Below are 13,615 nucleotides of genomic sequence, written 5' to 3' on the forward strand. Positions count from 1 at the left end.
GAAGCCACAGAAGAGGACATTAACCATAGCAGAAGGACATCAAGGACCAGCCATGGCTGTTTGCCATGTCAGAAATGTGGCAAAATGCCCCAACAACCATTAGTGGGACCTGTGCACACAGATCAGCTCCATGCAAATGCAACTGGTATTTGTAAGAGAACTATAGAACTAGCATATTCACCATTGGTTCTAATTCTTTTCACAGAGGAGCACAGGTTCAGTTAAAGTGAAAAAAATTAAGCCTACCATCCTTAAAATTAGGCTTAAGGCTTTTCTGCTCAAAGTGTTTTTTCAAAACACTATTACTGATATATTCCTACTTCAGTGAATCCTGTCTCTGGTCCATGCAAAAAAACATAATTTACAGTCAGGTCTACAAATTGTTGGACCATGACATAATTTTACCTCTGTACACCACCACAATAGATTTTAAATCAATCAAATAAGATGTGATATAAGTGTAGACTTTCATCTTTTTAAACAAAAATATAGAATAGAAGAAAAGATAATAGAACAGCCCTTTGTCATTTTACATGCACAACAAAATTATGTATCAACTGTTAAGGAGTAACAGTAATACAATTTGCAGAGGCTCAAAATAGCTGCTCACTGAAAGTGTCAACATGTGGTCCAAAGACATGTTTATGCAAGTGCAGGAGGCTGTGATTAGGCTGAATGAAGGAATGATGATTGAGCAACTAATAACTTTAGGAGTGGCCACAGTCAGCTGTCTGGTACATCAGACTGTAATGATCACATACAGTCAAGCCCATAAGTATTTATACCCCTGGCAAATTTTGACTTAAAGTTACTTTTATTCAACCAGCAAGGTTTTTTGGACCGGACATGACACAGGCGTCTCCCAAAAGATAATAAGACAACGTATGAGAGGCATTGTTATAGAAAAAAATAATTCTCAGCTTTTATTTACATTTGAGATAAAATGTCATGTCCAAAATTATTCATACCCTTCACAAAGTGTCACAGTCTCTAAGAAAATGCAAAGTTCTATACCAGGGGTGGGCAATCTCAGTCCACGAGGGCCGGTGTCCCTGCAGGTTTTAGATGTGTCCTCGAACCAACACAACTGATTTAAATGGCTAAATTAGCTCCTCAACATGTCCTGAAGTTCTCCAGAGGCCTGGTAACGAACTAATCATGTGATTCAGGTGTGTTGACCCAAGGTGAGATCTAAAACCTGCAGGACACCGGCCCTCGTGGCCTGAGATTGCTCACCCCTGTTCTATACCATTCCAAATAGATTTATGGACATTTCCTTCAACTATGAAAAATTCCATTTATTTATGGTATACTTTCTGTATCATTAACAGATTTTTTCTGTTGATAGAAAAACTAAAAATTTTATTTCTATTACTATTTACAGTCACTACTTTTAACTTTAACCCATTAAATGTACTTTTTTATATCCTTAACAATACATTTCCATTCAATTACAACCTTATACACCATTTGCTTGTAAATTAAAACTTCTTAAAATGATCTCTGCCCAAGTAGTACACAACAACATTGAATATTTAACATTAAATGTACCATTTATTGTCCTCAACTCAAAAACTATGCTAAAATTTAATGACAGCATAACTCAAACTTTTTTCCATTTTTCTTGTAATCAGTTTCTCCTCATGTGTGATGGCAAGCCACACATGGTAAGCTCCACACCTCACCACCAGTTGCATCATTTTAGTTTACAGTTGCTACTTTAAATATGTTTTACTACTTGTCAAATATATTGTTTCTTTATTAACTTAGTTTACTTTTTCCACCACACCTTACAATGTTTATATGGAGGGCACACATATTAACACTGGAAGGTAAAATGTTTGTTTTGTTATATCAATACATCTTTCTTTGTTTGAGTTACCTGGGAGTTTGGCTTCTCCTTCCTGGTTGGCAAAAGGTGTGGGAGATCTGAAGTACTGCTGACAGCCTCATTGGACTAAACCACGTGCTTCATTGCCTGGGGGGTGTTTGGAGTTTGTTTAATTTTTTTGTGTTAATTGGTTATATTGCAGCGATTTTGTTTTCCCCCTTGTGTGTCATTTGGTTTAGCTAAGCCAGTATCTAAGTACCCTCATGTGTCATTGTGGGGTAGCATAACATAGCCAGCAAGGAAAGTGATAGGAAGACAGCATCAGCAGACTGTTCAAGTTTCTTTTAAGTGTCCCTTATTTTCTGGTTTCACCATTCAACAATTGTTTCACTCAAACACGAGAACCCTGGCAGTCAAAATCTCCCCTGCTTTATACAGAATCCCACCCACAGCTGAAACTCCAGCCAAGGTTGCATCTGCAGTGTGTACATTAAAGCATTATGATTGATTATAAGAATGATTCATTATAAGATAACACAAGCTAAATTAACAATATATGTAAGTGACAAATGGTGAATGATTTCAATCCTAGCCACTTTGTCACAGTCACTTCACGAGGTCAGTTTGTCTTATGTTTGTTTGAGGTTTTGTTAGTTGTTATTTTGAGTTTAGTTTATTGAGTTGACCTCTTTTATTGGTCTGCCTATTCAAGTTTTAGCTTTGTCAATTATTTATCATATTTTGGGTCAATAAAACCCCATTCATTTCTGTATTTTATGTATATAAGTTTAGATTAGTTATTTATAGTTGGTTTACTCAGCTTTGTGTATGTATGTGCAATGTATATATAGACGTATGTGTGTGTGTGTGTGTGTGTGTTTTACATTGCTGCGCTTGAGAGCCACCATCTACCGGAACCAAATTCCTTATATGCGTCTGCACATATACTTGGCCAATAAACACGATTCTGATTCTGATTTTTGAATTAAAAACCTGTGTCCTCTATGCCTTACTGCTTGGTCCCTAACATCATGAAAATGTGTTCATAAATTCATGCATTCAAGTGGCGTCAAAGTGTTTTCTTCAAACAGGACAGCTGACAAACAAAAAATATACCAATATTTGCACATTTAACAATATCCAGAATACCTTTAAGCTAGAATCCCTGCTGTGGTTGTTTTAGCTCAGCCAAACAGTTAAGGTGTGCTATACATCCATGTCTGTCCACTCATGATATATTATACATATGTAGTCAGTTATGGCCAAAAACTCACCTTTGATTACCGATGTCATTCGCTTCAACACTGAATCAGAGTGAACATTTGTCCTAGATTAACACTGTAGGGTCTTTACCTTACAATATAAAGTGACTTGAGACAAGATTTGTTAACTGGTGCTATATGAATAAAACCGAACAGATCCAAAGGTGTTGCTGAAATTTGGGTTTATTAGAACAGACATGATTACTTGTCTGTTCGACAGATTACTATACCAAACTTAAAGATAAAAGTGCATTTAGTGGATTTGTTTTATCAGCTCTTACTTTTCAAAGACAGTGAGGAGCAAAGTGCAATTAGAAGTCTTTGTTCTGATGAAGACTTTTAAACTAAACAGCAGCTAAGTGAATAAGGATCTGTGCAGTGACAACACTTAAACACCACAGTTCAGAATCCTCAGCGCAACCCCTTTTCTCCACTGTGCTCAAAATGCTCTTAGCAGTTAAAGCAGAGGAGAAAAGTAGACATATTTCACAACCATTTAATGTTAGAGACTCTGGAAAGAGGTCATGGTTACTTCCCAAGCAAAAACCTCTGCTTGTGAGACAATAACAACACAAGTGACTAGAAAGCGACACCAGAGGTTAGTGAAGAGCAAGCATGAAGTGAGACATTGTGTGCACACTTTCTATTGGTAGCACTCTTCATATACCAGTGAGAGAGTGTCCTGAATGCAGCATGGTAGACCATCAAATTCCATCTGAGCTTTAGGGAAAATGCACACCTTTTCCTTGGATTTTCAGAGTTGTTGGGTTCATACAGGAACTTCAGCAGTCACAGTTAATGCGTTGCTGTTTTGCTCCACCATCTCAGCCAATGAGCCTGGTCACAATTTATTCTGAGGAAAAAAGGAGGAACAAAAAGAAATTTTAAGAAGTTCGTTTTTTGTTGATGTCGTTTGCATTCAAGCTAAAATAAAAGGACTAAAAATAGAAAGTTTAGTATTGAGAAAAGTGAGGTGGGAAGTGACTTGAAAATAAAATGAATTTGTACACGTTACCATTGAAATCCAGCAAGAAAGAACAGAATTTTGGTCAGATCTGCTGTGGATTATCATTATTAATGTTCCTATAATACATGTAGAGTTGCATACACATAACAGCATTCAGTTGCAATATAAGAATTTTATAATTAAAGTAACATACAAATCTTCAAAAACTAAATCAATCACAACAATAAACTCACCTTGTTGTTGTTGTAGAGAAAGTGTTCAGGCTTTCATCATCTCCTGAGACCAGCTGCAATGGATCTTCATCCTTTTTTTACTCAGTGAAGTCTAGGATATAATAACCTAATATACTTTACTTGTGGTTCCTGAGAGTTTTAGAGCGTCCCCCTGGTCACTCGTGCCACAGGTGCACGTGTTTACAGCGTCACGGACCTGTGATCATTTCTTGCTGTCCAGGTGATCCCCGGATCACTTAGCAAAAAGGCTATGAAAACTATTACTATTTGTAGTAATTACAAATTATTTGAATGTTTGTAATTCATTGTATTACACCCCCTGGCATATGTTAATTTTGTTCCGAATGTATACATGTTCTATATACTGTTTCTTAATAAAGTTTAATATTTTTTTTAAAAAAAAGTAATAAATGCGTTATGTAGTTAGAAGTTAGCAGGGAGTTAGCTCGCTAGCTTCTATCTAAATACAATGTAGTATGTCCTGACTGCGGGGTTTTGAAAATAAATTAAAACGTACAGCTCTGTTATCATTTCCAACATAAATGAAGACAGAAAACTAAACAGCAGTGACGTTTGTAGGGTTACTGAAGTTGGGCTAGCTGGTATATAATGATGTGCCACGTGACCGCTAGCGACACAGCTATGTTAGCATAATATAAACAAGCTAACTTTTTTTTCTCCACTCGATAAAAGTTAACGTGAGTGTTCTCAGTGGTCAGGAACAAATGTAATCGCATGGCAGGATGCTGTAAAAGGACCAAACTTCAGCCAGGAGAACAACTGAGATAATCCATCCACAATACGAGGTTAGTTATTCATATACTGCTGCATGGGCTGGGCTGTAGTTGCATCCTAAGGTTTTAAAAACTGAGTTTAAATAAATGATTAGCGGTAATAAAAGCCGAGGGAGGTCAACAGTGATCACTGACTGTTTTGGGAGCTTTTTGAGATTAAATAGAAGAAAAGACATAACATTAAACATGTTAACAACACAAAAGCCATATTAAACGCAGACTACTTTAGGCCCGGAAGTAGGATTCGTCACGTCACCCGCCAGCGTAACAAGTTACCTTTATTTTCTGTTACTAGGCAACAGTTGCTGACAGAAAACTGAAACGAAAACAAAAAGAACACATCAAAAATTTCTTCGAAAGGATTAGCAGGTAACCTTAAAACTAACCTATATTTACGTTTTAAGGTTACGATAAACGCAACGAACAACATCACAAATAATCGGAATTAAACAAAAAATCGAGGTTTTTCAGGCGCCAAACCTGGCAATTGAAGAGAAACTTAAAACACGCCTCATGGCGAAAGGAGGTGAGATAACTGTTAAAAAAGAAGTCGATAAAAAGACGACTCTCTCCATGTCTCACACCATGGCCAGGGTCAGAAGAAGACAGCTAACAGCAGACATCGCTTCAGAAAAACTGGAAGCAAAGCAAAAAGCACAGGCTGTTAAAAAAGCTCTAAGAGAAGCAGAATTAGAAAAGGCTTATGCGGAAAAAAGGCCAGAGAATTTAAGCCCGATGCCTCGAAGAAGAAAAAATGAGAGCAAAAATGCTAAAAGCTATTGATGAAGGCAGAAAAAATGCCATAAGGCTAAAAGAGAACAAAAGACAAGAGGAACAGCTGAGAGAACAAAAGTGGGATGAGTATAACAGGAAGCGTTATATAGAATGTGTCCTTAGTGAAAAAGAAAAATCAAAGGAGAAAAGGGAGCAAAACATCAAGGTCAGCAAATTTAATTTTGCAATTGGAGAGGAGAAGCGTGCGCGTGCTTACCTTGAAATTCAAAAAGTGAAAGAGCGCTATGAACATGACAAACTTGTTCAAAGAGAAGTTGATAAAAACATGGCTCTCTCAATGGCTCACACCATGGCCAGGGTCAGAAGAAGACAGCTAACAGCAGACATCGCTTCAGAAAAACTGGAAGCAAAGCAAAAAGCACAGGCTGTTAAAAAAGCTCTAAGAGAAGCAGAATTAGAAAAGGCTTATGCGGGAAAAAAGGCCAGAGAATTTACAGCCCGATGCATCGAAGAAGAAAAAATGAGAGCAAAAATGCTAAAAGCTATTGATGAAGGCAGAAAAAACGCCATATGGCTAAAAGAGAAAAAAAGACAAGAGGAACAGCTGAGAGAACAAAAGTGGGATGAGTATAACAGGAAGTGTTATACAGGATACATCCTTAGTGAAAAAGAAAAATCAAAGGAGAAAAGGGAGCAAAACATCAAGGTCAGCAAATTTAATTTTGCAATTGGAGAGGAAAAGCGTGCGCGTGCCTACCCTGAGAAAATACCTCAAAAAGGAAACCGGTCACCAGGCAGCCGAAGTTATATTGCAACCTGTTGTTGTTAATAAGCATTAATTAATGGAAATCAAACTGCATTGGGCAGCAGATTTCAGATTTCCAAAAGAAAATGTAACTGACTTGGACTATCAATTTGCATCAGAAATAAAAAATAATCATACAGCAGTGATTCAAAGAAATGTTTCCTTTGTTTTTTTCACTTAATATGTTATCAAATCTACAATTAGGTATGTGCTAAGGTAAAAGAGTTATCCTGCATGACCCACAAAATTATGGAGGTTTACGAAAGAGTCAAGAAAAAGATGGTGAATTTGGAAAAAAGTTTTGTAGTTATACAATTAAGTGTTTGACATGTTTTGTAGTAATAGCAACATATACATTTTTATAGACTGTTACAACAGTAATGCAAAGATAACGCTGTTCATCTGGACAGAGAAACATTACATCAGCATCCAACTGATGCCTTTAGTCTCAGTGACTGAAGATGTCACTGTTTACTGAAAATGTGCTTTATAAATGTAATTGTCACTACTGAATTAAAAAGCTTAAAAAGTCCACAAGATAAAAGCAATATTTAGCTATTATTCAACTAATTATTTGTGCACTTTTAGGTAACACTATGATTATTTGAGACCCATTTGGTGTTCATGCTAACTGCACCCTCTTTTCTTTTGGGTGCAGGCGCTAAGGAAATGGGTTAGCAGATAGTCGCCACAGACCACCGTTCTCTCTTTATCCCTCCTGACGTATTTTTCTATACTTATGCATGCATTGGTATCACTGCTTGTTGCAGTCAAGCTCAATTAGGTGAAGCACTTCCTCCCTTCCTCAGTTCTCAGTCAAAGGATTGATGATGTTGCTATGAGCTATTTTACACACAGTAGTCTTTGGGGCATATATTGCTTTGTGTGCACTTTATTTACATTTAAAAAGGGAAAGTCTTTGTGTATTTTAATGTATATAGTAACCATTTGTACATAGTATGGTATTTTGGTTTTTTTTGTACTTTTTGTACTTTTCTTATTCATCTTTTTCTATTTTTATTGTTTTTCTAATATTTCTCTAATCCACCTTTTCCTCCTGTCCCTTGTGCTGCTGTAACAAGTGAACTTCCCAGTGTTCAAAATCGAATCAATTTTATTTACATAGCACTTTTAAAACAACAACTGTTGACCAAAGTACTGTTAAGTAGAATAATCAGATGAAATCTAAAAAGAAAGTAAAATCAAGGATAAGAAAATAAGAATAAAACAATGAAAGACTCATACCGGCTTAAAAGCCAAGGAGCAAAAATGGGTCTTTAGACAAGTTTTAAAAGTATCCAGTGTTGGAGAGGTCTGATATGTAAAGGCAGTTTATTCCAGTTTCGGGGCAGTCACAGCAAAACCCCAGTCTCCGGGCTGTGTTTTAATCTAGACCTAGGGTCAACTAGAAGTATTTGGTCCGCAGACCTCAAAGTTATACCAATTTAGAAGATCAGAAAGATATATAGGAGCTAGTCCATGCAATGTTTTAAAAACAAGTATCAAGATCTTAAAATCAATTCGAAAACTAGCTGGCAGCCGGTGTAGTAAGTATAGGGGATATGTGCTCTCGATTGCGCGTGCCAGTCAGGAGCCTTGCCGCAGCATTTCGAACCAGCTGTAGTCGGCCAATTGATGACGCAGTAACACCAGAGTAGAGGCTGTTGCAGAAGTTGAGGCAAGATGAAATAAAGGCATTATTTATCTGTTTATCGAATGTTAAATTACTATCAAAAATCACACCTAAATTTCTCGCAAATGATTTTTTTATAATTTTCTAAGGGGCCAAGGTCATAATGGTCACTAGGGCTGAAGACAATGATCTCAATTTTCTGTTCATTTAAATTGAGAAAATTTAAAACCATCCATGCCTTAAAATCTTCCAGACAATCGAACAGTCTCTTCAGAGGGTTCACAGATTTGCGTTTCAGTGGGAGGTAGATCTGTGAATCAACAGCATAACAGTGAAAAAGGACACCATATTTTTTTTAAAAAATAGAGCCCATAGGAAGCATTTAAATTAAGAAGAGAACCGGGCCAAGAATGGATCCCAGAGGGACCCCACAAAAGAGCGACGTCCTTGAGGATGATGTGTCTCTGAATCTAACAGAGAAGCATCGATTAGATAGGTAAGATTTAAACCATTCCAATGCAATCCATTTAATACTGGCATATTGTTCCAGCCGGGAGATAAGAATCCTATGATCCACCGTTTCAGTAGCAGCACTGAGATCTAGTAATATTAAAACAGCGGAATCTCCCGAGTCGGTAGCAGTTTCAGTGCTATGATGCGTTTTAAAACCAGACTGGAATACTTCGCCGATGCCGTGATTATATAAAAAGGTCTGGAGCTGGAGGAGGACAACTTTCTCAGAAAGGGCAATTTGGAGATTGGTCTATAATTTGATAGAACTGTTGAGTCCAGGTTCTGCTTTTTAAGGATAGGTTCCACCACAGCATGTTTAAAGTCAGGGGGAACAGACCCAGACTGCAGACTGCTATTTGCAATGAAGAGCAAACATATACCAACAGTGTCAAAAACATCTTTCAGCAATCTAGGTGGAATGACATCCAAGAACATTTTGAAGGTTTCAAGTTATTAACTATTTCATTAAGTAGCGAATGTAACACTGGTTCGAAGTGATCAAAAACAGCAAAAGTTGGAAAGTGAATAAATGGGTCAATAGTAGGAAGAACACCAAGAAAGATAAGAATAACGTGGGACCTGATGTCTACAATTTATTAACGAAGAATTTCAGAAGATTTTCGCATATTATATTCACTACTGTATGGGGATCAATAGGGGGTGGATTAAGAACTGAATTTATAATGCCAAATAAAATACAAGGTTTATGATGATTATTGGACACAATTTTAGAAAAATACTTAGTATTAAAATAGTTTTTACTGATTTAATGGCTTTCTGGTTAGTTGACAAGGATTAAGTGCCTCAAACGATACCTGTAATTGGTCCTTTTCCCCATTTTCGTTCCGCTTTTCGACATATCTAATAATGTTATTAGATTTCATTGTCAAGAAGTGACAAGATAAGACCTAATCCAAAGTATGACCCCTTCATGTGTTGGGCAGTTGACTGACTGAACAACATTAAAAGAGTCTATCAGATTTAAAAAGTCATTTGCCAGCGGAGTGTTTGGGCAGTGTTGGATTAAATAGTCTTATCTGTGTCTATGAGCTTTTTGTGGCTAAACCTCATGATATAGTCCATGCAATAATAATACGCATTAGTGGAGTTTAAACCCAACGCCCACATTATTGTTTTCTATATAAACCAGTAGCCACATAAGCTCAGCAGCTTTAATTTAAGTTAAACAAAAAAACCCAAACACGCACAGATGTAGCCTGGTGCAACCTGAGTACTGCGACATCACTGCGCTCTGCTTGCCATGGCGACCAGGGAGCTGTGACGTCACACGCTCGCTTTGACATTTTAAATTCTATCATCTTTCTGGGTAACTAGGGGTCATGATCCAGTGCATATCCTGTTTCCTGAAAACACTCACATAGAGGAAAATTGATCTTATACATTTTTTTGTGTCGTCACATAAAACCCCCAAATTTTTTTGATTACACATTATCATCAGATCAAGTCTGGGACTCAGTGGGGGAGGTTCACCCAACCTCAGATTTTTAACTCTCTCAAGTTAGATTTCAAACCCAGAAAGTCAGAGCAATGACACCAACGCTGAGTTAACAACCCAAGATGGTGTTAGTAAATGTAAACAGCAGTTTATACTGAACATTTCATTTGTCATGCCACCGTGCAACTCTGCACTACACAAAGCACTGACTAATTTTGCTGTATTGCTAGTGATGAATGAATGAATGAATGAATGAATGACTGTACCTTACTAAGACACAAAACAAATACTGTATTTCTTGCTTTTCTGACTGAGTGATGTGATTTTCAATCTATCAATTGTCCTTAGCGCACCATTTGTGTCATCATGTCATCCGATCTATAACAATATATGTTTTCATGTCAAGTTAAATGTAAGTTGTATTTGTTAAATATATTTTGCTGCATTTCTTTAAAATGCGACACATGTTTGAAGTTCACAGAGTGCTCCTATCACTAGAAAACTTTCCCACTTAGTGTAAAAGGAGAAAGAGAGGAAAAGTTACAGAGCTTGAACTTAATACAGGAGACTTCCTTGTTTGATGGCTGTTTGTTTAAAAATGAGCTTTCCACAATAAAATATTTAAATAAAACAAAAATCAAAGGAAAGCATCAAGGAAAGCAGAAATAATCATCATCAATTATATCATGAACTTAAAAATGGAACATTGTGTTAAAAAAAAAAAAAAGGTTTTGTTTTGTTCCTGCCTCCCACATTCTCCTCATTCTTATGTTGGACAACAAACTCATGACGTCTTACAATTAGATGCGTCTGTACGTCCAAAAAAGTGGACGTACAGACGCACCAGGCCAATACTGTTTGACGATGCGATTGCTGATAAAGCCGCAGAATGAACTCTGAAGTGTACTCGGCTATAGAAGACTGCAAATGCTTTTTTAAAAATTCCACCAGATCTGAAGAGGTCTGTGTTAATTTGACATCAGATTTCTGTGTATGGTTTATCTAAGTTTAACTTTTATAGAGTTAATTTTCTGAGTTGAGGTGTTCACCAACTCGCCTAAACAGTGGCTAAAACTCACGACAGCAATATACCCGTCCAGTTGATAATATGTAGTTTTAAGTTTTTATCGCTATGGCTGCAAATGATCAAACGCTGTCTTGAATGACTTTTACCACCACAGTCCAGTAGAGGTCAGTATTTACTCAAAGTTTATCACTTCAAAAACAACTGATGCTTTTATGGTTATGTCCAAACAACTTCTTATTACAGTTTTCTGAGGAGAGGCTTCAACTTCACAACTTTGTTAAAGGAGGATTTACATTCATTTGGCTTTATTTGCCAGTTTATAAGAATATAACTGTTAAAAACTGACTGAGCCAGTGTCTTTATATTTTTGAATATTTATTTCTTCGCCATGAAATTTCAAAATCAAAAGAAAAAAACAAAACAAAAGATGATCAAAAATACAATATAAACTTCTGAAAATTAATACACAGATTTTTTTTTGGATTTTTTTTTTAGATTTTCCTTACACAGGGCAAAAAACACTGAGCAAAGACAAAGTCCAGGTGGCTAGTGACTCTGCTTAGTCCTCTTTGCTTTTCCTAGGTCGCAGAATATGGTGTTTCACAAACGATGAGTCTCCCCCCCTGCTTTTATCTCCGATTGTATAACAGTTCACTAGTTAGGCATTTGCCAAAGACGTACAGTACAAAGTGCCCATTAACAAGTCCTGGAGCTAATATCTGTGTTGAAAAAACACAACTGCAATCCAACACTCAGTATACAATATGCAACATCCCACCCGGTTTTGACTCCCCATGAACAGGAGTCATCAGTCTATTGAGACTGATGGTGCGGATGGAAGAGAGACAAGAGTGGCTAACGGGGGAAAAAAACAAACCTGGAGAGCAAAATTGTTTTCAATCAATACCAAGTTCCCAGGCGGCAACGATGTAATGGTCGGGAAAGGTCGCCATCCACTGGAAACCCAAAACTGCTGCAGTTAACCAGTTCTAACTAAACATGTAACACCTGTAAAATAAACCCTTTTCTTCTTCACAGAATAGATAAATCTTTTCCTCCATTTGCTATTCACTGGTTTTTGGGGGTTGTTTGCACTCTGAACTACACAGCCGTTTATCATTGCCATCACGAGAAAAGGAAGTTAAAAAAAACCCCAAAACACTAATTTAAAAAAAAAACCTAAATCAGCAGGTGGGGAAAGAAAAAAAGTCAGATGATGGCTGAGGTGGCGTCTCTGGATTTAGCAAACAAATTTTTAAAAAACAAAAAAACAAAAACAAAAAAACAACAACTATGTACCCTGGTGAACTGGAGGGGGAGGGTCTTTTGTCCCAGCTGGCAGGGGAAGTTAGTGATGCTGTGCTTCCTATGCCTACCACTCTTTCTTTTTCTCATCCATGGACACTCCACCAGGCCCAAGAGCCACCACCAACAGCAGGCCTCCAATGACTGACGTGGTCTGGAAGAAGTCATACTTGAGGAAGTCGTGCATGGGCTTGTAGGCGGGGATGGTCCAGAAAGCGTTGAAGTAGAAGTTGATAGCCAGAAGCCACACTACGAGGGTCAGTGCTGCTAACTTGGTTTTGAAACCAATGGCCACCAGGATGATGAGAGCTGTCCCCACCATGTTCTGCAGTATCTGTGGAAGAAGGCGAGTTCATATGAAAATCATGAGGATTGCAATCTGTGGTGTAAATCTGTGCTGTACATCTGTCAGGATGAGCCCACGTTAAGCATTTACTTAATATTTCTGATTTATTAATATTTATACTACTAGGACAGAGTTTGAAGAACAACAAAAAAAGGCTACAGGACACTTTTAATCTACTTAGAGCAAATCATATATACCACCCTAAAACTTTAAAGTACACCTTGGGCTTTAGTTATTTAAGACTTAATCACAGCCAGTGGTTAACACATTGGCCTCAGTTTGAGACCCCCTGCCTTGGGGGGAGTTACAAAGCAGTGTAGTCTTAGTGTCAGCCCCCAGATAAATGGGAAGATTGCATTAGGAAGGGCATCTGGCATAAAATTTAGACCAAATCAAATATGCGGATCCATCCGCTGTGGCAGCCCCTTGAGAAATAAAGGCTTGATTAAACTCTGTTGTGGGCATCGACATACACAGCTGAAGACATGATGGCTGAGTAGTCTTTTCTGTTATACTTAGTCCAGTGCCTGGGTGCATGCATAGTTGGGACATTTTAAAGTAAATTCGATGCGGAGGAGTACAACAAAACAAAACAAGACAAAAACAAAAACAGGCTGACAGCTGGACACCCGCACAGACCTTCATCCTTACTGCCTCTGTCAGTGCGCCCCAGGGCAGCTGTGGCTACAATGTAGCTTGCCATCACCA

At 37.6% G+C, this 13,615-nt stretch overlaps 1 protein-coding gene across 1 annotated transcript in view; it reads right to left on the reverse strand.

The window, feature by feature from the left end:
• Positions 1 to 11,874: 11,874 nt before the first annotated feature.
• The window catches only part of surf4 (surfeit 4), a 15,661-nt gene continuing 13,920 nt past the window's right edge, over positions 11,875 to 13,615 (reverse strand). Inside the window, exon 6 of the mRNA XM_005930097.3 lies at positions 11,875 to 12,895. Within this exon, the coding sequence (XP_005930159.1) occupies positions 12,629 to 12,895 (267 nt within the window). The 3' untranslated portion in view covers positions 11,875 to 12,628. The remainder of the gene's footprint in view (positions 12,896 to 13,615) is intronic.

The sequence above is a fragment of the Haplochromis burtoni genome, unplaced genomic scaffold (assembly GCF_018398535.1).
Source record: "Haplochromis burtoni strain Fernald_Lab_line unplaced genomic scaffold, NCSU_Asbu1 Contig_72, whole genome shotgun sequence".
Taxonomy (NCBI): Eukaryota; Metazoa; Chordata; class Actinopteri; order Cichliformes; family Cichlidae; genus Haplochromis; species Haplochromis burtoni.